Source organism: Ceratotherium simum, chromosome 6, assembly GCF_057802395.1.
Source record: "Ceratotherium simum simum isolate JZ-2026a chromosome 6, ASM5780239v1, whole genome shotgun sequence".
Classification (NCBI taxonomy): Eukaryota; Metazoa; Chordata; class Mammalia; order Perissodactyla; family Rhinocerotidae; genus Ceratotherium; species Ceratotherium simum.
Genome location: NC_141905.1, coordinates 88544456 through 88568856, shown reverse-complemented (window position 1 = coordinate 88568856; position 24401 = coordinate 88544456). Strand labels below are relative to the sequence as shown.

The following is a 24401-nucleotide window of genomic DNA, read 5'->3' as shown; positions in this document are numbered from 1 at the left end:
GAGAGTTTCTTGGCTTTGTTGAGCAGCCCTTGGTTGAGGATGTGAGTGTTGAAAGAGCCCCACGGTACCCTGGAGGCTGGGTCTGCATTTCCCCTGAAAAGTGGGGGCGGGACCCTTGACCTTGCTGGGTGAGGGGGCAGCTGCCAGACTGGCTTCCTCTGTGACTTTGTTCCCTGATTGAGAAGTGACTTGCGTGCGACGTGGTCTGACATCCTCATTCATCTTGGCATCACACATATGGAAACCTCGGTGACAACATACTCTACTGGTGCTGCAGTCTGCCACCAGGAGAAGAGCTCCTCAGCCACAGGGAGCCGTGCCTGTTTCACTCAATTAACTCAAATTGTCCACCGCAAGCCCCGTGGTCAGCCTTTACTCAGGGTCAGCCAGGCTCTCTGAGAGACGATGGGCAGAGAGACCCACTGCAGGGGCGGGAAGGCCAGGACCCCTGGCTCTATCATCTGTCGTCCTCACTGGCAACTACCTGCGTGTTAGGACACTTGAATCGGCCCATGGAGTGGTGAGGACACCCTCACCCGGATGGAGGATGTTCCAGGAGCAGTGGCTACCTTGAACTTTCTGATAAGGAAGACTCACGGTGAGGCCTTGCATGTGGAAGTGGGTGGGAAGAATGGTGGGAAGTGACTGGGTCTCTAAGAGGTGAGCCCCCAGACACTGGCGGGTCCTGCAGGCGGTGTCAGCTGCAGTGGTCACCGGGGGAGCGAGCAGGTCACCGAGGAGCTCTGGTGGTTTCGCTGAGTCTCTTTACTTCTCACGGCCAAATGCCCAGAGCTCCCTGCCTGCATCTCGGGGAATCTTGTTCTTGTCCTTCCCTTGATGGTGCGTCCTCTCCACCCTGTCCCTTGTCAGTCAAGCATCAGGCCCCACTCCCACTTCGGGGATCCCCCTCCGGAGGGAAAGGTGAGGGTCCAGGCTGCCAGCTCAGGTCAGATCTGAGAATTAGACCCTTTGCCTACAGAACCTTAGCCTTAACCCCAGACCAACATTCTCCTAAGAAAACTTAGGATTTCTAGAGGCTTCTAGAGGATTCAATGCAGGTGGTGCGGGGTGGGGGGCGAGCAGGCTGGGCTAACGTAGGCTCAGAAAGGATTCCTCCTGATCATCACAGAGCTGTGTGGGGGCAGCTGGAATCACAGCAGTAGGAAGAAAAGGCTTTGGAATCGACTCAAAACATGTAACGTGGAAATCAAAGTATTCTTGCTCTGTTAACATTTTCATTGTGGTTACATTTTGAATAAATCGGAGCTGAGAAATTGAATGTTTGGGAGGACAGCAGGATAAACTAAGACCCTAAATCACATGTGTGTAGTTATAGGGAAGAAACTTGCTTTCAAAGGTTAAAATTGTTGCTCCGTGGAAAACATACTGGGAGGTGAGAGAGCTGTATAAATGTGTGTGAAGTGGTGAGGAAAGAGGGTGCTTTTCTCCCTGTTCTCGGAAGGAGCTGTTCTGTGCTCGAGCGCTAAACGGATACATATGGAATGCCCAAAGCACGAAAGAGGTACCTTTAATTATCCTTAACTATGCAGGATTCTCTCTGCTGTTCTGTTGCCAGGAGAGGTGGCCAGATGTGTAGCCTCCGTGAAGGTACTCATGCAACACGGAGCACTTCAGAAATGCGCAGGGAGTGCTCTGACGATGGAGGAAAATGGAGAAGGAGCCGCTGCCTGCTCTCGTCTCGCGGCCCATGTCAGTTTCACCCCTAAAAACGGTTCCAGAGCCCAAAATAATTCCTTTAGCCAACTCTGCTACTCAGAAACTCATTTAGCTTAGTGCCATTGGGAAGTTGTAAGTATGCCGTAATCTGAGGCATAATACGTTAAGAAGAAAAAAGAAAGCGAAGACTATATATGCACTTGCATAAAAAGTAGTATCCTATCCACCCCTAAATGGAAGACTGGACTTGTGCAATGTAATTTGAATTATTTTTTCAAATCTCCCGTTTCCAGGTATGTTAATACTAGAATAGCACTGTTATTCTGTTAAGGAATTTCTTCTTCTCCTTCTTCTTCCGTTTTTTTTTTTTTTTTTTTTAATAATTTGGCTTTTGACCCAAATGGCAATTTTGGGAGAATTAAACCACTATGTTATTGACAAGTAATTAAAATATTTTTTTTTGCAGTTGTTGAAGATATGGGAAAATTTCAAAGGTAATTCTTAAACAAAGTATAAAATCCATAAGCCTTTGGCTTAAATGACAGTAAATGCCAATACCAATGATTAATTAGCATTTTAAAATGATTTAAAAGACTGTGGATTTACAAAAAATTAGGTATTTTCATGAAATAAACAAATGAACATTGGTTTTAGAATTATATCATTTTCTGAAAAATCAACAAAGATATAGTACAAATTTTATGTCAGTGATGTATTAATAGCAAAACCCACAGTCCTTTTTAAAATGACTGAGGAAGAGATAACAGTGGCCTCAAGAAAGAGGAGGGAAATGCTGCATCCATCAGAAAACCGACACCTGGGCCCGGCCCGTGGTGTAGCGGTTAAGTGCGTGTGCTCTGCTGCTGGTGGCCCGGGTTCGGATCCCGGGCGCGCACCGACGCACCGCCTGTCAAGCCATGCTGTGGCGGCGTCCCATATAAAGTAGAGGAAGATGGACACAGATGTTAGCCCAGGGCCAATCTTCCTCAGCAAAAAGATGAGGATTGGCAGATGTTAGCACAGGACTGATCTTCCTCACAAACAAAACAAAACAAAACAAAAAAAAACCCGATACCTTCAGAAGGAGCTGCTGCCCAGCAAGGCTGGCTCAGGTTTCATCGTAAGAAGGGAAGGCAGTTAAAATACAAGAGGTGTGTGAGGCTTTATCAAAATGACCATGGTGAGTGCTTACGATGGTAGTAACTTGTGTCGTCACTGAGAAGCCGATGGCTGATGTTGGATACCTGCCTTGGAGGTAGGAGGCTGGGCCGTAATTATGGGCCCAGTAAGGACAACAGGAAATGTGCTTTTGTTGAACTATTGTACATGTAAGCACGGGTGACAATCTTTTGAACAGCTGATTAGTGTATCAAAATCCTAGGTATACTCCACGGTCCTCCTGATTTTATGTTTAAGAGCATACCATACCATTTTTATTCTGATTTTATTCGATATTTTAGCACCTGTTGATGACATCTTTTTATTAATTCATAACTATTAATGTATTGAGTGTGATATTTTAAAAGTAGATTCTTTAGATTTTTCTAAATGTGGGTCATGGACATGTTTGACATCAGAAGAATAAATATGAAAATATGAAAGATGTGTTCTTGGATGAAGTTGGTAGAACTTTTCCAGAAAGAAAGGAAATTTTCCCCAAACATAATACACACAAATGCTGTTCGACAAAAGAAAGGTAATTAGAAGTTGTGCTTGTTAAGACAGGTGCCGGGCTGGTCACATCAGAGGACGTCTGTTTCTCGTGTGTGGTTCCGTGACCTACAATCGCACTAACTGAGCTCAGAGACCACACTACGTCACTCTTCTTTGAATACATGCCACTGAGGAGAAGCCAGATGTCACTCTGTCCTCTTAGCACAACTGCATCTTTCATTATGTCAAAGAGGGCACAGGTGAGACAGTACTTGTTGGGGGAGGAGATACTGATTAAAATAAATGTCAGAGAGGGTTACTTAAGGCAGATGGAGGGCAATGCATGAGGAGGCTGCCATTTAGATCCACATTTAAGAGCCCTCCTGCTAAACTGAAGGACTTTAAGCGGCTCCTTGAACCAGTGTGCTGCTGACCAATGCCTTTCCAGCTCTGCTCTTGGCTTATTGTTATCAGTCTCCAAGTGGCCTTGCTGTAACCCCGAGACAGCGATGGGCTTCCAGGAGCCACTGCGGGCCCCTCACCAGTGTGGGGCAGGTTGGTGATTCTGTCCCCCTCAGGCTGGGCAGGGAAATCAGCGGTCAGGATTTCACTGCAGGGAGAAACCCCCAGACTTTGAGTAAGCCAGGACTATGATGGATGAAGGAGCAAAGGAGGCGGCAATTTTGAATCTCCATAAAGGCAGATTCTTCTGGAAGCCAGCCATGGTCAAGATGGAGTTCCTCAGAAGGCTTTTGTTCTGTGAAGACAATCTAGGGGCCCTGGGCTGTGTTCTGATGTTGAGAACAAGACTCCTGAGGGTTTTGTGTCTTCTCTCTGCAAGGCTAGAGGCCCCCAGCTCCTCCTGATCACTGCCTGGCATTTTTATGCTGCTCATCATTTGAAAATGGGAAAATAAGTTTACAGGCAATAACTTAAGACTGATAGGTAAAGTTTTTCAAGAGTTGTGCTGAGACATTAAGTGATGGTCGTCAGGAGCGCAGATGCGTGAACACGGGTCTTGAATTGTCGTCACCAGCTAAAATGTCCTTTCACCGGGTGGCACCCACACTGCCCAGTGTGCTTGAGGATCTTCTGTCTAGAATGGCTTTGCAGTGTCACCCCTGACTAGCCTTCACAAAAGAGATGGCAACTCTCCCCCGTCCTGGAGGTGAGAGCTGTGAAACCAACATGGAGACACTTGCTAGGCACAAGCTGCTTCTCCACACAACAGCTCACTTCTGTGGCTGATCGTTGTCCTTGTCTTGAGTAGCAGGCAGAACATCTGGTCACCTGTGTGTTCTTCACTAAGTAAACGTTGTTGATGGGCACTGTAGCCAGAGAAGATTGGCTTGGAGAACAGGCTTAGGGGGGTAAAGAAAAACAAGCTCCTGTGTGTCTCCCCTGCTCCCAAGACTCCGTAACACTCTTCACTTCTGACACAGGAGGTGTGGGTTTTCCACACATCGAGCAATTCTTGGACACAAGCTGGGTATCCTACAATTTAACTCAGTCCTGGAACTATCTACCGGAGACAGCATCAGACCCCACAGGTTAAGGGCTCAGTCCCATGAGACTGCCCCCCTACAGATACTTCAGACCCCAATTGCGAGTCACATTGCTGTCTGTCACCTGTGCTTCTGACCGACTAGCTATACAGTCGTCCCCTGTTGTCCAAGGGGGATACATTCCAAGACCCCCAGTGGATGCCTGAAACCATGGATAGTGCCAAATCCTATACGTACTATGTTTTTCCTATAGGTACACGCCTATGATAAAGTTTAATTCATAAGTTAGGCACAGTGAGAGACTAACAACAGTACTAATAATAAAATAGAACAATTATAACAATATACTATAATAAAAGTTCTGTGAATGTGCTCTCTCTCTCTCAGAATATATTATTGTACAAATTTAATGCCTTTTCTATCTTAACTAAGCACTTATCATGCACCATGGCCATAACTTCTGCAGTTTGAGGTGCGACAGCAAACTAGCACGGATTTCTTTTTCCTTCTTCACAATTTCACGGACAGAAGATTCGTTCTTACCATAGATCTTAGCAACCTCAGCATACGATTATTTTATTCTTTCCTTATTAAGTCCAGAACTTTCACTTTTTCACCTAAAGGAAGCACTTTACACTTCTCTTTGGCATATTGGGATTGCCAGCATCACTATTCTTGTGCTTTGGAGTCATTGTGAAATAAAACAAGGGTGACTTGAACATAGACACTGCGATACCCAACAGTTGATCTGATAACCGACTGCTAAGTGACTAAGTGGCGGGTAGCGTATACAGCCTGGACCCACTGGACAGAGGGATGATTCATGTCCCTTGGATAAGGGGAGACTACTGTACATTGGCGGTTCCAACGACCCCATTCTTGGGTTCGATTAATTTGGTGGGGCAGCTCACAGAACTCAGGAAACAGTTTACTTACTGGATTATCAGTTTTTATAAAAGGATCTAAATCAGGAACATCCAGATGGAAGACATGCACAAGGCAAGGTATGGGGAAAGGGCGACGAGCTTCCCTGCTCTCTCGGAGAGCGCCACTCTCTCAGAATCTCCACCTGTTCACCAACTGGGAAGCTCTCTGGAACCCTCCTTTGGGGTTTTATGGAGGCTTCATTACACAGGCTTGATGATTAAATCATTGGCCATTGGCGACTCACTGGACCTCCATCCCTCTCCCCTCCCCGCTCCCTGGAGGTTGGGGGGTGGGACTGAAAGTTCTAACCCTCTAATCACGTGGTTGTTTCCCCTGACAACCAGCCCCCATCCTTAGGGGCTTTCCAAAAGTCACCTCATTAGCATAAATCTGGTGAGGTTGAAAGGGGCTTGTTGATATGAATGACAGAAGACACCCATTTCACCTTTATCTGTCTTGCTCTCAACACTAAGGTTTTAGGAGCTCTGTGCCAGCAACAGTGAGGAAGACCAAATGTACATTTCTTATTATAAATCACAATATCACAGGAGGGCAGGTGGGAGGGAGGTTTCTATTCTCTCCTCCCTGAGTCTTTGTGTCTGCAGGCCCCATGCCCCTCCCCCAAGCCACCTGTGGAGGAGCCAGGTCAGCAGCTTCCTGGAGACAAAGTTGGGGAGAATGAGAGAGGGAGATGTTAACCTAAAAATACAGAGCCAAAATGAGAGGCAGTGAGGCATTTATTTTGGGACCAAAGAATTGCAATTCGGGGAGCACAGATTCAGGTAGAAACCCAAATAGTGTCCCCATGACAGGAGAGGGGCTCAGGGTTTTTGTGGGGAAAAGGGAGGATGAGGTGAGTTGTATTCAAGAAGAGTTTAGTGGTGCTCCATGAGGTGAGGCTGGGTTTGTCCCTCACAGACTGGCTTGAGAATCGGTCATCAGGCAAAAGGCTAGACTTGTACTCCATTGTCTGGTTAGTGATTCGGTCATCAGGAAAATCCACTTCCGTCAGTTCTCACAGAAAGGATATTCTTGTCCTTATTGACATCTTGGAATGTTGGCGCTTTGGTCCAGTTTGGAAGATAAAGAAAACAGGACGTGCAAGGCAGTTCCTCTGACATGGCTGCCCCGGCTCTATTTTAATGTGGCTCCACTCATGTCTTCCTTCACAGAGAAAGGAGCAAAGGACACACAGATGCTGCTTCTTCAGTTCAGAGCCCTCATCCCTGGGGATGTGACTCTGTGACCGTCAGGCTCCGTCCTCTGCAGGACACTCCTCCGGGGATGGGCATGCAGGGAAAAAATACAGACAGAGAGAGGGACTCAAAGTGTGTCTTTGTGTGCGTGGGGAGGAGGGGCGAGGCCCGTACCCCATCTCCCCACGGGCTGAGAGCAGTCTTGGAGAGAAGCAGAAATGTCCTCCACCCTTAGAGCTTAGAAACATTGGGGTTTCCTACTTGCAGGTGGCTGTAAGAATCCTTTTGTACAACAAAACAGCAACCCCAGTTTTCATTTGTTAAAATCCAGACCTTCGTGTATTGGGGCTGCTAAGTGTGGATGTTTTGTAGCAGACTTAAATAACTCTGATGCACTAATTATATCCTCTGGGATATGGGGACAGTTAAAGAGAAGAGGGACTGTGGTAGCGATCCAGAAATTATACAGCTTGATTAAAGAGGGGGAACGTATACTTATTACTTAAAATGTGCATAAAATGATACATAAAATTAATTTCGCATGTTACAGCTGGCTCAGTCTAGTTGAAGCCAACTGTGACAAGTAGATGGGCAGATTTCTCTGGGGGAATCATGTTTATTTACCCTGCCGCCAGCTCTTTGGTTCAATTCCACATGCGTCCCCACGGCACAGGAACTGGGTTCTTTGTAGCCCGGATGTAAATGTGCCACGTGTTAATTGTCGTCACTGCTCTCTCCTGGGTAATAATCCCCTATTAAGTCCCTAATTAGCTCCACTCTTCCCTTGCTTTAGAATCTCGGTGGTGGAAGTTGGGGGGTTGTGACTACTTCCCACACTTTGGGGCGTTCTGGGCACTGGCTCTTCCCCCGCGATTAGTATGTCATGTTGGGGTCCCTGGACACAGCACCAGGAGCTTACAGAGTCAGTGTATCCCCGAAGCAGCAAGTGAACAACAAAGACTGACCCAGGATCGGGGAAAACTATGCCCCCAAATCCCCAAATGTAAAGCCTCTTTCTTAAGTTAACATCCTCGCCTGGAACCAGCGGGGAAAACACCCCAGGAACACGTGAGAAAATGAGCTGTGTGCACCTGAGGAAGGACGTCTGGGCCTTGCCGTCAGGGGGCTCTTGGGACGGTGTTTTCTACTGTCTTAGTGCATCCGCTTCTTCAGGGAAAGAAGAGGCGGCAACAGGGGGGACCCAGCCATCAGATTAGGGGCCCTCAGCAGAGGCTTGAAGGAGAACCAAGATCCCTTGACTGGCTCTGGTCTGTGGTGAAGTGTTTGGTTTCCTCTGGAAACCAGGAGACTGGAAGAAATTCAGGTGGGACCTACAGGCCCTGCTGGAGGTCGGTCCAACCTGCAGCCCCCTCCTCCTCTCCCCACTGGAGGAGGCCAGGTGCCCAGCCTCCTTCTCACAGCATCCAGCCTACCACTTGGGGTGCTTCCACAGCATCCTTAACTCTCTGCTGCACGGCTGCCTAGATCCACGTGCCCAGACCCACCTGCCTGCACCCACCTACCCAGACCCACCTGCCCAAACTCACCTGACAGACCCATCTGCCCAGGCCTACCTGTCCAGACGCTGCCCAGATCTGTCTGCCCAAACCCACCTGTCAAGACCCATCTGCCTGGCCTTATCTGCCCAAACTCACCTTCGTAAACCCACCTGTCCTGGCCCACCTGAACAGACCCACCTGCCTAGACGCCTGCCCACACCCACTGTCCTTCCTTCAGCTTTGTGTCAGGTCTACATGAGATCTGTAAGTGGCAGTCTAGGGCCCAAAGTTGAAATCTCATTTCTCTTGAACCCTACAGCACCAATCCCGGGGTGGTGGATATCTTCACTCACCGATTTTCAGTTTCTTCTTATTCTCCCAGTCTCTGCCCTCTCCACTGACCAGAACCTTCTCAGGACCCAGCAGCCTGTCCCTTGGTGCTTAGGAAGACTAGTGACTTAAGGTCAACCACCCAGGAGGCTGTGTGTTCCACGATTAGGACAGCTGCCCAGAGCCAGGTGGGAGGGACTTGGGGTGAGCTGAGGCTGGTCCTGCTTTGGGGGCTGGCTCAGGGCTGAATCTGCTTTCTCTCTGTGCCCACAGGGGCACAAATGCCTCCCCACCGTCACCTTGTACCTGTGTTTCCGAGGCTGCCAGCTCCTTAATAGTTCTCAGTGAAACACCCCGTCCACTTGTGGGATGAATTAACTTTGTCCCATCAGTGGGTCTTAGTTAAGTGCACACTTCCCAGTGAGCACAAGTTACCTGGGTCCTGCAGCCTCTGTAGTGATGGCAGTGCCATGTTTGGTGGGATCAGATCTTGTCTTTGAAAACCCAAAGTGCAGGTATTATAGGGAAGAGGGAGGTGGTGGGGCTGGTGTCCCTGATGCAGACTCTCCCTGCCGTCTTACCTGTTGGAAAGTGTCCTGGAACACTTAGTCCTTCCACCCCTTTGGGGTTTGTCCTGTGACGGGTTCCCCAGAAGCAGTGCCCAGGCCAGTGCCCAGCTAGGAAAGAGTGATTTCTGGGAGCGGGGAGTGGGAGAGCAGGCCAGGGAGGAGCTAAGCAAGGATGTGGCCTCAGCTGGAGGCCGAGCCTCAGCGCCCTGGACCGTGAACTGCACCACAGACTTGGCCCACCTCCACCCCCCAGGCAGGCAGGGCTGTAGGCTGCCCCGGGGTGGGCATGGCCTCCAGGTGAGGCAGCCACTGGCTAAGCACAATTATCTAGAGGAGGTGGGGCTGTGAGCCCAGGGCAGCCAAGGTCAGGGAGCTGGGGTCAGGTGCCCCTGCCCGTAAGGTCCATCAGCAGGGAAGAGGCACCAGTAGTGACCATGACTGGCGTCCTGGCACCAAACTGGAAAATTAAGAGAAAAGAATAGAAGCTAGAATAAAAGTTGGAAGGACTCAAGAAATCATCTGGGGACCCTAGTCCACCAACCTTCTTTTATAAATGAGGACACCGAGGCCCACACAGTGAATTCATTGCCTAGGGTGTTGCAGAGCCAAGGGGCAGAGCTGCAGTGGGAGGCAGGCCTCCAAGCCCCTGGACTCCTGGCTGAGTGCTCTCTCCCTTCAGTGGCTCTGAGGAGGGAACAGGTCGGTCAGCTCTGGGAACGATGCTGTTGGGGGCTGAGGCTTGATGCCCAGATCACTGGCATGTGTGTGTGGAGGGGCCATGGGGACAGGATGACTTCCTGCCAGGGACTCGGTACCTGTTAGGTCTATCAGCCGCAGCAGGACCAGCAGAAGTGGTTCTCTGTTCTGCCAGGTGAGGTCAGGGCTCCCGGAAGACCTTTAAGTTCCATGCAGTACCTCTTAAATCTTAAGTGGATAGACAGGGAGGCAGGGAGCCAGGGAAGCTTTTAGAATTTTCCACTCAGGCCAAATGCAGTCAAACATCATGAAAAAAAAAAAAACCTCCAAGCCACGCTATGAGAAATGGACCCCACTGGCTGCCAGGAGCTTCGGTCTTGTAGGTGTTTCTCCAGCCACAGCCCAGCCAAAGAAGCCTGCGTGTGGGGTGGTGGCTGGATGCGTGTGAGCATCCAACAAGCCTGAGTCCACACGAGGCACCGTGGGTGGAAGGTTCTCAGGATCTGCTGCCACACCCTGCACTGCTGCTGGTCTGCTTGCCTTTTTCGTGACGTTGCCTGCAGCCCGTGTCCAGTTGAAGCTGGAAGCAGAGCCTGCCTTCATGACAAGAAAACCGCCCACCGCCCCACCCACAGTCCCCGAAAAGCACAGGCCGAGAGTGGGGTGCTGAGAACCAGCGCTGGGTGTTGCCAAGGAGGGCAGCCCCCAGACCGACCTGGCAGCTTTTCATCAGCAGAGCTGTGACCGTCCGAGAGGGAAGGCGCCGAGTTCCTCTGACAGGGTTGATGGTCCCTGCAAGCCCAGAAGTCTGTCTGGAGAGCTCATGCAGTGGCTGAATTGTGCACAATTTACAGCACAGCATAATGTACTCAGCAAGAACTTCTGTGCCAGCCGAGCCCTGCCCTCGAGGGGCATGCAGCTCCCTCCAGGCCTGGAGAGGTTAGGCATCTCGGGGCAGGGGAGGGGCCCCACCACTTGCCTGGGGTCCTGTTCCACTTTGCCTCTCTTGCCCCTGGACTTCCAGCCCCCAGCACGGGCGTGGGCAGCTCCCGTGGCCTACAGGCTGTCTTGCCTCTAATAAAGACAGGGGCCCTTGTGTCTTGCTTCGATTTCCTCATAGCCAGGCAATGTTAGAATAACCCAAATCTCCATTCCAACCCCCACCAATGAGATGATGGAACTGAGGCCACACAGGATGAGGGGAAGCTCTCCACGTCACCTGAAGGTCAAGGGCAGGTCTAGAGCGGGAGGGTGTGTCAGCCAAGACAGCGGGTCACAGTCTTCTGCCGCCTGCAATGACCAAGCCACCAGCGGCTGATGCCTGCCGGCACAGTGCTTGGGGTTTGGGTCACTGCTGGCGGGATGCAGGTCCTGATGCTGGCACCCAGGACTGAGAGAGACCAAGGTGAAGCCTGTTGACTAGTCTGCCACAAACTCAGACGCTTCAACTCCACAAACTTATCATCTCACAGTTCCGGAGGTCAGAAGTCCCATTTGGGTCTCCCGGGACTAAAGCCGAGGTGTGGGCAGGGCCAGTTCCTTCTGGAGGCTGCGGGGAGAATCTGCTCCATGCCCTTTCCAGCTGCCAGAGGCGCCTGCGTTCCTTAGCCCCTTCCTCCATCTTCAAGGCCAGCAGGGTAACATCTTCCAATCTCTCTCTCTCCCCCTGCTCCCCCGCTTGTGTGTGTGTGTGTGTGTATGTGTGTGTGTGTGTGTATCTGTTTGTCTATCTGTCTGACCTCTGCTTCCGTCCTCTCATCTCCTTCTCTGACTCTGACCCCTCTGCTTCCCTCTTCCTCTTATAAGAACCCTTGTGACTACTATGGACCCACCTGGACAATCCAGAATAATCTCCCATCTCAAGATATTAACTTAATGACATCTACGAAGTCCCTATTGCCCTGTAAGGTCGCACACTCACAGGTTCCAGGGGTTAAGATGTGGACCTTTTTGGGGGCCATCATTCTGTCTACTACACCCATGAACCTGGCCTGGCTGGGGTAGTATGACCAACTCAGTGTCATTTCTGGGAAGGGTCCTGGTCTGCCCAGAGTTTTCAGAACGTGGGGTTTAGCTCGAGCCCTCCATGTGGCCTGTGGAAAGTGGCTGGCTGGGTTGGGCATGGAGATTCGGGGGTGGGAGTGATTTTCTCTATGCGAAGCAGAGTGGCTTGTGCTGGCCCGAATCCACACCAATGGCAGATAACCACCTGTGTCTGGCTAGGTAAGGCAGGAGCCGGTTCTCAGGGGCCAAAGTAGTGCCCAGAGGGCAGAGGTCCTCCTTCAGAGAGAAATCAACAGCCAGAGGGTTTGGGCACATGGGAGCTTTTCCTGCCCATTCCTATAGCATCTGAGGAGTCCGAGGAGAATCCTGGAGCTGTCATGACCCTCAGAGGTCACTGGGCGAAGCTGAGGCCCAGGGAGGGGAAAGGCCTTGCCCAAGGGGTACCTTCTGGAAGGCCCAGACCAGAAACAGGCCTTGATGCCAGCACAGGGCTCCTTCTCTGCACCATCCTGAGACCAGTCAGAGGACAGAGCCCAAGCCAGATGCCAGCCTGGTGGCCTTAACTGGCCACATTCCTTGGGATACTTTGAGGCCAGATCCAAATTCCTGTGTGTGTTTCCATATCACAGGCCCGCTCACAGTGCTCAGGAAAGGATCTTTCTGTCTTTCGTTTTTCTTCACTTTTTTTCTTTTTTAATCTTTTCTCCTCTCTGATAACCTTCCACTGATAAGGGGCCTTAAAATTGCATATTATTCTTTCAAAGATTTTAGATTTCTATGTATAAAAATACAAAGCTTAAGTCTTTGCTCTTCTAAAAACCAGGCGGGACAGGAGGGTGAAGTCGCTAGTCAAAGCCGCCCATTTGATCTTCCTGCTGTGGAGAGCACTGAGCTGTGCACTGTGCATCCTCCAGGGCCCGTGAAGCCTCCCACGCATGCTCAGTGCTTAATCGGGAAGTTTCCGGGAAACCACTCTCAAATGACTCAGTTCCTGGATCCGGGGCCAGAGGCACCCCGAGGGCTCGGGTTCTGAGCTGCAATTACATTAAAACAGAGAGAGTTGGCGTCTGGGAAGAGCACCCACCTCCTGTGGCCTCCGTAAGCCACTTGCTTTGCTGACCTCTGATGTCTTTACTGGTATAAGGACGGTCAGGGTAATAGCTACTTGTTAATCAAACAAGATAAAATATGTAAGATCTGTAAAGGACCCTGAAAAGCCAGACACGATCGTTATTACTTATACACTACATAAGTAACCTTTGGAAACATGTGGATTTTAGTCATGATGGGCTTTTTGAGTTCGGGTAAACACTAATGACTTTTTAACTACATATCTTTGAGGGTGACTAAGATGAGTTTCTCACTTCCAACAGGTGTGTGGTCTGGACAGGTGACGATCGGGTTTTCTTCTTCAACCCCACGATGCAGCTGTCTGTCTGGGAGAAGCCAGTGGACCTGAAGGACCGTGGAGACCTCAACAGGATCATCCAGGACCCGCCCCACAAGCGAAAGCTGGAGGCGCCACCAGGTAACTGAGAGCTGGGCTGTTTGCATCCACTTTCATAAGGGTTTAAGCCATATGTTCCTAATGAACATGAAAGGAAAGCTTGTTTTTCCTGGTTATGCTGGAAATTGATTTTTAAGGAATCATGTTCACTATTTCAGAATTTAGTAATTAAGTTTTTATGGCATTTTCTGCAGAAATATTGATCCTTCCAAGGGGTCAGCTCTGGCTTTCTTTTCACATTATGTAAAGTTATTAGCTCAGAGAAGGTCTTTCATTCCATCAGCCACTAGAAACCTCCTTTCCAGCCTCCTCATTAGCCAGCCTTTAATTTTTGTTCCAACTGTCTTATGAACCTCCCTTGAGAGACTAGATGTTCCCAAAGGGGAGTGTATTTCCTTCTACCTTGCTCATTCCTTTTAGAGCTTTGTATGAAATCCATCCATTGTTGATTTGAAAGGATGCTTGAATTCAGTGGAAACACAAGGATGGAGAGGGGGAGGATTCCTTTTAGCTGTAGAGGAATGGAACGCTTGGCAGAGAGGTAGCCATTTCTGAGGACGCCCATGTAAATCTCGTCTCCCTGTAGTCAGAGAAGAACGTTTAGCATTTTCAGAAAGGATCCTTTACGATTAGATGTAATGTATTTTTTATTAGCTGCTCCGTTGGGAAGGGCCCACTCCCTGAGCACGTGGGTTACAACCGTGTTGGCTCCACTGGAGAAATCAGAGACCAGGAGCTCTTCCCTGACCTGAGATGCACACGCTTGCTGAAAGGCCGGGGAATGGGGTCTAGACGCCTTGAAAGAGGGTCTTTGAATAAAACACCCTCTCTTGTGGGGTGTTTTATTGGGTTTGCAATGATGTTTTTGATTCCACACTATATAAGGCTAACACAAGATGACATCAGCCCACATTTTTAGTCAAATCCAGAGGCATTTGACTGGAACTTTAGAAAACAATATTTTAAAAGTTTTCTTAACAGTTTTAACAGCGCTAAGAGACACGGCAAAGATTGCTCTTGCAAAGCTCAAAGCTCATAGTCGTCTTTTAAGATTGAGAGATGACAGGTTTAATATGTTTATTTCACTTAAGATAAGAGGAACATTCTCCCGAGAGCTTGAGTCAACTGCTGTTGTTAAAAGAAAGATGTTCTAGGTACATATGTAACTAAATCTGTAAAAACTTAGCTGTATTCAGGGACAATAAGAATTGGGTTTTTGATTTTGTTTCCTCCTTTGATCAAGTGGCATCCATTTTTAAAAGGGATATTTTGTGTATTGAAAGAAGGCTGGGAAAAAAAAAATCCTCATAGAAAACCGTCCCCCAAGCTCCCTGCTCAAGAACCAGAGATGATGCTCAGCCTGGGGTATCACGAGACCTACGAATACCACGGGAAACACCAAGGTGCAGTTTGTCATAGCAATGATTGTATTCGCCTGGAAGAAGGCAAATAATGCAAGCAGATTCCTGCTCCTTTCTTTAGCCTGCTTTCTTGTAGATAATTGGGTGCTGTTTCTTCTTCTTTTTCCTGCAAAGCATCGGTAGGAATGAGAAGAAAGGAACTCATCCACAGTCAATGCACAACTGCTTTCTCATTTCTCTCCTTTGGATCAAATTCAGCCAAGTCTAAGAGAAACAGAGAGGTGTCCCCAGCACAGCCCGCTGGGGCATCTGCCATTTTGAGGCTTGTGAGGACTGTCGGTGGAGGACAGTGTTAAAAGATAAACTGAGGCATATTAAAAATTTGGAGAGTTTATTTGAGCAAAAAATTGGTTCAGATCAGGCAGCACCAAACCAGAAGTGGTTAGGGGTGCTCCGCTGATGGGAGCTGAGGAAAGACTCACATAGAGAAGGCGGGAAGCAAAGAGAGGAAATGATTGATTGGCTACAGCTTAAAGCCTAGTTGGCTGTTTGGGATGGGTCGTCCTTAGCGTTTTGATTGATTTCGGACCTTGAGGCATTTACAGGCTGAGATTTCTGTTTGCTTACTTAGGTCACCTAGGCATTAGAGCCCCTCAGATTAATGGCCTGCTTGTTTAATTAATTTAACCACAGGGACCTGAGTTACTTGGGTCATAGATCAGTGCTTCATTTCACTCTACTAACATGAATCTCATTTTATACTTAAAAGGTAGAGAATTGAGCCTCAAATCTAACACAACCAGAAATATCCGATTGATTTAGACTTAATAAATCAAGCTATCTTGTCTTCCGTCAACTTACAATGGAGGCACTGACTACTCTCCTTAGGTAGATATTTGATGATAAGATTCCATGTAGTTACAAGGCAAGTTTTAACCTTGCTTCCTCTTATAAAAACAGTAAGAGATTTTCTTAAACCTGTATTTTTCAACCTGAATCTTGAAGATATGTAAATGACCTCAATACTCAACTTCTTGTTGCAAGGTAGAATTGACATTTAAGTGTATAACTTCTAGTTTCTTAAGACCCACCCACCCAAATTATTTTGTTTGCAGTAAAACAATTAGGACAGTGAGTGTTTCTGGGGGATTAAGTAGCAATTAGCAGCAGAGTTGATGACCTCCTGCCATCAGCAAGTGCTACTTTTTCCTGGCTGGTCATCCATCATGCCTCATCAAATGATTTCACCCTAATTATTACAAGAACAAGCTCGAGGGGAGAGTGTTCTTGGTGTGGAATTTTGTTTTTCACATTTTGTTGAACTATGAGTCATTATAGATTTGAGTACATTAATACCTGTTACTGGTTGGAAATGGAAAAATTAAGCATTCCAGTTGATACCCATTATTTTTCAAGATGCAAATGAAGTAAATGAATTTTATAAAATAGCAGCCACATTTAACTGCCATTAGGTTTAGAGGTGTCTGTGCGTGTGTGTTTTCTGGAGGTGTCAGGCGTGGAAGTGGAGCTAATGGTGTTAGGTAGCTACGGGGTGCAGGACACAGAACTGCCCAAGGTGCTAAGCCATTCATCACTCAACAGAGAAGGAAAAGTCCTTTTTTTCACTCTGTTAGCATTGCTGAGAGATTTGGACAAAGCTCTGCATTATTTCGTAATTATCTTGTGGTGCATCCCGATTTTTTACGGCTCTAGCAGCTATGCCGTTAGCTGAGAATAAACGTCTGTTGAACTAGAGTGAAATGAGAAGTGCCACCTCCATCCCACATCTATTACATGGGGTGATGTTCTCAGGACTAGTACAGGCTCTTCAGTTTACGGGATGCTGATGTTGTTTTCCTACCCGCCTCAGGATTCCTGAAATCCATCAGAGGCTCAATTCTTTCACTGCAGTTACCTGCAGCACCCAAGCCCTCCCTTCCTAGCGATGGGTAGACATCTTCCTGCAGTCCAGCCAATGCACCTGCTGCCTCATCGCCTCAGCCAGCTCTGCCTGCCCTGCCCACAGTAGAGAATCCTGTCCCTTCCACTGGGGGGGTCTGGTGCCACCCAGTGGGAAGTATCAGAGGAAGATTCGACAAGTGCCCATGGGCTCATCCTCTGGGGAGGGGAGGAGGGGAGGCAGGGGGAGAGATGAGGAAGGACCCATCCCTTCTCCTGCTTTCTTGTCTCCCACTGGTGCCTCCCAGTGGCAGAGCAGGACAGGGGCCTGGGGAGTGAGAACTGCAGAAGTGGCCTCCTCCCGGCCATGGGAGAGGGAGGAGGGAGCCGTGGAGGGAAAATGGGGATACTGTATCTCACCCACTGGGTTACTTAGTGCTCACACAGCCCCAGGAGGTGGGTGCCCTCTGTATTAGCTTCCTGTGGCTGGAAGGTCAGACGCCCAACATTAGTCCCACTGGGGTTGGTGGAGCTGTGTTCTTTCTGGAGGCTCTAGGGAAGACTTACTCCCACGCCTCTTCCAGCTTCTAGAGGCCACCTGATTGGCTTGGCTCGAGGCCCGCCGCTCCGCCTTCAGCAACAGCACAGCATCGCCACATCTCTCTCTAGTTCACTCTTCTGCCTCCCTCTTCCACTTTTCAGGGTCTTTGTGATACACTGGGCCCACCTGGATGATACAGGATCGTCTCCCCATCTCAAGGTCAGCTGGTTAGCAATCTTAATCTCCCTGTGCCACGTAACTTAATATATTCACAGGTTCCAGGGGTCAGGGCATGGACATCTTTGGGGACCATTACTATGCAACCCACCATCTTTATACCCATTTGACAGAAGAAGGAATTAAAGAAAAGAGATTAATTAACACGCCTAAGGTCACACTTCTCTCAAGTGGGGGACCAGGAGTTGTACCCTGGCAGGTCTGACTCCAGATCCGAGGTGGGATAGCCTCGCCAGACATCTTTTGAGCTTATGATAAAAACGAGGTTTTGGGAACCATTTTTCTCCTTGTGCCTGATGCAGGGACAGTCAGGTGCAGGCAGCATTTCACTTAACACTGCTTCATCCCCAACTGTAATAGAGATGGCACAGACTTCCGCAGGCTTCAATTGCTCTGTAAACCTTTTAGTCATTTATATTCAAGACAAATGTACATTGGTAATGACATTTCTTTCACCAAATAGGACATAAAGCCGTCCCGGTGAGTAAACACAGCTGTGACTTGTGAAAGGGTGGCTTTCCCAAGCATTGTTTGCCCAGGGACAGTGTACACGGATCTCCAGATCACAGTGGGACAGGAGGTGGGCAGCACTCAGGAGGACCCAGGACCACTGAAAATGCAAATGCCGAGTTCTTCTCCAAAGGGGCAAGGATGTGCATCCTTGCTGATCCAAGAGGACTCAGGTTGAAGGGAGAGGCCCTCCTCACGCGGGATTCCCCTGCCCCGGCTCTTTGGGAGGAACCTGACCTTCTCATGGGACCCGTGTCCCACATCCTGGCACCATCTGGTGGCCCCCAGCCTATGCCTCCTCTTTGTACAATGAACGAAGCAGCACCTTGCTTTGTGAGCTCCATTTCAGTGCCCACGCTGGTCAGTCTCTGTAACGTGACCCCCAGATAAGGCAGGTAAGTGGAGACAGATCAGCCCTCTAGAGACCCCCTCATCGACTTTTCCAGGAAGCAGAGTGTGGGGCGCCTGTTGAATTCCTGGTAGAATTTTTCAGGCAGCTGGTGTTGGGAAGGAACAAGCTGGGCATGTGGGCACCATGGGGTCTTGACAATTCTCTGGAACACTCCCCTTCAGGTGTGCTGTAGTTGGCTGCGGAACGGGCAGCCAGGATGGGCAGGGCAGCGGCTTTCTAGAATCACCTCTGATTTAGTGCTGATAAAGAGGCTATGTCACATTTCTGTGCCTTCGGGGCTCACGACTGTTAAGCAGGAGAGACTGGAACAGCATTTTTCAAAGCAGTTTCCCCCAGAACCTAATGCTTCAAGCTGCCACCATTGCCCTGGCCCAGGAATGAATGAGGAAGGGAAGGAAGGCGGAGGGAGGAGGCAGTTAACTCCGTTCTAAATCATCCATTTATTCGCTCAGGGACTGGCGGCTGACTAAGCCCTGGGCTTGTCACGGCTCCAAGAGCAAGCAGGAGGTGGGCGGGCAGTGACGTGTTGCGTGCTGGATGTTGGCGGGGAGAGAAGTGAAGGCAGGGGCTGGGTGGAGCAAAGTGAGCCCCCAGACCAGCACCCAGGGGGCCTCCTGAGGCAGGGCCACTCACATTGCACCCCAGAAGATGGGGAGGGGTTGAGCATGCTTGGGGGACCCCTTCACCCATGGCTGAGCTCAGGGGCAAGCTCGCAGTGAGAATTAGGACGCGGAAAGCGTGAGAGTTCCTGCAGTGGCGGACACACCATTAGTCCAGCATTTCCAAGTGACCGAGGAGACTTCCCCCATGACAATGATTGACCAAATGCAGAACTCCCTTCCTAAGTCCCCGCTGGAACCACACACCCCTATGGGGTCCATTTTAGCAGCTTCAACCCCTCCTAATCGGGTGGCGGGCAACACTCTGCCCAGCTCTGTTCAGGCTGTTTCTCTGCCTTACTTTGTATTTTTACATTTCTTTCATGAGTTGATTGCAACCTAGGGATGCAGAGAAGGCCAATTTTGGTACCAAGAGATGCCCTTGGACCTGCCAGTTGGGGGTCCACTGTGCATTTCCATGGATAGACCCACTCTGATCCCCACCTCACCTCTCCCTTCTCCGGTCACACCCTCTTCACACCTGCCGACACCCCCACCCACCTCTCCCACCAGCCTGGGCCCGTGGGAGGAGTGAGGAGGGGGAAGGCCAGTGGCAGAAGCTCAGCCATGTGACTCTTGCTGCCCAACAATGGTGAGCCCTATGCCAGTAACACGAGTGTTTCCCTGAGCTCTGTGAGCTGCTCTAGCAAATCACCAAACCTGAGGAGGGGTCGTGGGAACCTTGATTTACAGCTGGTCAGCCAGAAGTAGGGGTGGCCTGGGACTTGCCACAGGTGTCTGAAGTGGAGGGGGCGTCTTGTGGGATGAGCACTTAAGTCTGTGGAATCTGATGTTATCTCCAGACAGTTGGTGTCAGAATCAAATTGAATTGTTGCACTCCCAGTTGGTATCCCGAGAACTGGGGAAGTGGTTGTTGGTGTTGGAAGACGTTCCAGAATACGAGGGGGCACTACTGCTTGGCATCTCGTCCTGACACTCAAGACTGTGCCCACGGCGTCACCACTCCAGCTCTGGCACCTGTGGATGAGCTCTGACCCAGCTGCTGCGAGAAGCTCTGGGAAGTTCTTGCCGAAGCAGGAGCACCCCCCAATCTCCCCCCTCTGTTTACTCAAGAAAGCCACAATCTTGGGGGGCACGTACTCCTCTGCACCCTTGAAGGAGCATCAGTGCCCTTGGGGGTGTTTTCTGTTCCTTATCCCCATTTTCTCACTCACAAACACCAATCTCAAATGGAATGATGGAACAAACAACTCTTAAATGCGTGACATATCTGTTGCATCTCATGGATTTTAGAAAATGCAGAGAGAGCTGTCCACACGGGGCTTTGTGGAGAGGTGGGGTCGGAGGTGGAGGCTGCCCTGTGGAAGCTTAGCTCTGATCACGCAGAACCCGTCAAGGGTCCACTGGGTGCTGCCTGTGCCGCAGTTCTGTAGGTGAGACTTGGACAGTCCAGCCAGCCTTTGACCTCAGGGCATTTTTGTGAAACATCTGCACAATGCGTGGAGTTCTCTGTGCACAGTTCCCAGGTTGCAGTCTCAGGACCTGAGGAGGGTCTCAGCTCACTGCTGCCTTGATGGGTGCCACCCTAGAGACTGATGACTCTCAGAAGCCTGGACAGAAGCGCCATATCACTGTATCCGTTAGTTTCCTAATTTGCTTTGTTTGTAGACACCCAAGTTAAAGGACATAACTTTGACCAGAGGGGGCTATCGCTCTCATGAAAGCCCCTCTCGGGCAGCCCTCAGCTGTGAACTCTAGGTATTACCAGGTTGGAGGGCTGTTGGAGAAGCTCTGCTGTCTTGTTCTGCTGAGTGACTTGTACATTTCGCTGAGTATAGGAGTTATTTAACCCACTATCAGTCTTTTCAGCCAGATGTTTGCAGACACCCCCAGAACATCTATAAGATCTCAGCTCATCTTCCCAGGAAAGCTCATCTGTGTTAATGGGCGTCTTGCTCCCTGGAAAACAGCGGGCAGAGACGTAAAAGTGGGACTGGTGAGTCTGGGTGCTCAGTGGGGGAGATCTGCTCGGGTGATGACCATGATCACCACCTCCTCTACCGTTAGGAATGAGCTGCAGACTCCCGTCCAGTCCTCAGGCCAGAGCACTGTTGTTCCGGGCTGCCAGGGAGTCATTACAGCCCTCCACCTTTCCGAGGGCCATCCATCTCGGGACTCAGGTGTACAACACACACCACGATCTCCTCCGATGCGAACTTGCTGCCTCATCAAATTCAACTCCTACAGTTCTTCAGTGAGTTTTCACCAGAGGTTGTGCCTTCTCTTTCTAAGGGGACTGGACACACTAGGTGTAATCGCTTCCACTTACAGAAAGGAAGACATTTGTCTCACAGACTCGGAAGATCTTTCACTAGTTGCTCCAACCTCACTGCCCAACTCAGTGCCTTTTTTTTTTAACATCATGCCCTTGCTTGTAAATGCATAAAAACAGTAAATCTTGACAATACGCAGATGTTTGTGTGTCTGTATGTTTTAGTAAAACGTCTCAGGAACTGACATGCTGCACTTTCTGTTCTTCATCTTGGATATCTTTCCAACTTTTCATGTTCTGAGCATCTCTCTCTCTCCTGGCTCTCTGCCTCTCTCTCTCTGTCTTTCTCTGTCTGTCTCTACTCTCTTGGATGAATACACCATGAGTCCATTACATTCTTCTAGTTGATGAACTTATAGGTTATTTATTCGTTCATGCTAACACACATAATGCTTATGAGAACACCTTTGTACACATATATTTATCTTAGGAGCATCATTACAAGTATTTCTATTGCATAAATTCATATTATTGGAATTGCCAGGTCAGAAGGTACATGTATTTTAAATTTTGACAGATATTGCTAAATCTTCCTGTAAAAAGATTGACTGGTTCACATGCCCACTAATAGATTCTGCATACTCTAATAAGCACTGTAGATCATCAAAATTTAATTTTTAAAACCATTCTTTGTTTCAGTTGGCATTTATTTCATTTTGTGTGGAATTGAACCTTTTCACAGGTTTATTGACCTTTGTTTTATTTTGTATTCCTGTGAAGTGCTTAAGAGTTTATCTTTCTTTTTGAATTATATGGACTCTTATAAATCAAGGATGTCAGCATTTTGGCTATAGCATGATTCCAATTTTTTTCCTGGTCTTTTGATTTTTTTCCATGGAACAAATTGATCTTGAATTTTTTCTTATTGTGGTAAATTATACACAACATGAAGTTTGCTATTTTAACTATTTTTAAGTGTACAATTCAGTGGCATTAAGTACATTCGCAATGTTGTGTAACCATCACCAATATTTCCAAAACTTTTTCATCACCCAAAACAGAATCTCTGTCCCCATTATCAATGACTCCCTAGGACCCTTCTCCCTCAGCCCCTGGGAACCTCTCTTCTACTTCATTCTCTAGAGATGAGCCTGTTCTATGTGCCTTGTGTAAGTGGAATTATTCAGTGTTTGTTCATTTGTGACTGGTTTATTTCACTCAGCAGAATGTCTTCAAGGTTCATCCATATTGTAGCCTGTGTCAGAATTTCAATCTTTTTTTTTTCAGATGTACATTATTATATTTCAGCTCTACATAGACTACATTGTGTTCACCAGCATTAATCTAGTTTTTATCCATCACCATACATATGCGCCCCTTTACCCTTTTTGCCCTCCTCCTACCTCCTTCCCCTCTGGTAACCACCGATCTGTTCTCCTTGTCTGTATGTTTGTTTGTCTGTTTATCTTACACATATGAGTGAAATCATATGGTATTTGTGTTTCTCTGTCTGACTTATTTCACTTAGCGTAATACACTCAAGGTCCATCCACATTGTCACAAATGGTACCATTTCATCTTTCTTATGGCTGAGTAGTCTTCCATTGTATATGTATACCACATCTTCTTTATCCATCATCCATTGATGGGCACTTGAGTTGCTTCCAAGTCTTGGCTATTGTGAATAATGCAGTAATGAGCATAGGGGTACGTGTATCTTTTAGAATTAGTGTTTTCATGTTCTTTGGATAAATACCGAGAAGTGGAATAGCTGGATCATATGGTATTTCTATTTTTAATTTTTTGAGAAATCTCCATGCTGTTTTCCACAGTGGCTGCACCAGTTTGTATTCTCAGCAGCGGTGTATGAGGGTTCCTTTTTCTCCACATCCTCTCCAACATTTGTTATTTCTTGTTTTGATAATTATAGCCATTATGACATGTGTGAGGGGATATCTCATTGTAGTTTTGATTCACATTTCCCTAATAATTAGTGATGTTGAACATCCTTTCATGTATCTGTTGGCCATCTGTATATCTTCTTTGGAAAAACGTCTGTTCATATCCTCTGCTCATTTTTTAATTGGGTTGTTTGTTTTTTGTTGTTGAGTTGTTTGAGTTCTGCATATATTTTGGAAGTTAACTCTTTTTCAGATCTATGATTTGCAAATATTTTTTCCCAGTTGATGTGTTTTCTTTTTGTTTTGTTGATGACTTCTTTGTCATCAATCCTTTTTATAGCTGAATAACATTCCACTGTATGTATATACCACATTTTGTTTATCCATGAATTTGCTCATGGACACTTGAGTTGTTTCCACTTTTTGGCTATTGTGACTAATGCTAACCTGAACACTGGCCTGCAAATATCCATTTGAGTCCCTGTTTTCACTTCTTGTGGGGCATAGACCTAGGAGTAGAACTTCTAGCTCATCAGGTATTTCTATGTTTACATTTTTGCAGAATGGCCAAACCTTCTTCCACAGCAGCTACACCGCTTTACATTCCCACCAGCAAAGCATAATTGTTGCATGTCCTTCCCCACATACTCGCCAACACCTGCTGTTTTCTGTTTTCATTATTATTGTTAATATTACTATTACTAGTATTATGGACATCATAGTGTATGTGAAGGGGCACCTCACTATGGTTTTGATTTGCATTTCCCTAATGACTAATAGTGTTGAGCATCTCTCCTTGTGCTTCTTGGCCATTTATATATCTTTGGAGAAATGTCTGTTGAGCCCTTTGCCCATTTTTAATCGGATTGTTTTTGTTGTTGTTGAGTTGTAGCAGTTTTATATATATTTTGGATACCAATCCCTTATCAGATATGTAATTTGCAAATATTTTTCCCATTCTATGAGTTGCCCTTTCCCTCTTCATAGTGTCCTTTGATGCACAAAAATTCATGTTGGTAAAGTCCAATTTATCTGTTTTTTTCTTTTATTGCCTGTGTTTTTGGTGTCATGGTTAAGAAACCATT

At 47.9% G+C, this 24401-nt stretch overlaps 1 protein-coding gene across 1 annotated transcript in view; it reads left to right on the top strand.

Moving 5' to 3' along the window:
• The window catches only part of TCERG1L (transcription elongation regulator 1 like), a 219960-nt gene that overhangs the window by 150305 nt on the left and 45254 nt on the right, over nt 1-24401 (top strand). The window contains exon 7 of the mRNA XM_004438862.3: nt 13430-13584. Within this exon, the coding sequence (XP_004438919.2) occupies nt 13430-13584 (155 nt within the window). The remainder of the gene's footprint in view (nt 1-13429; nt 13585-24401) is intronic.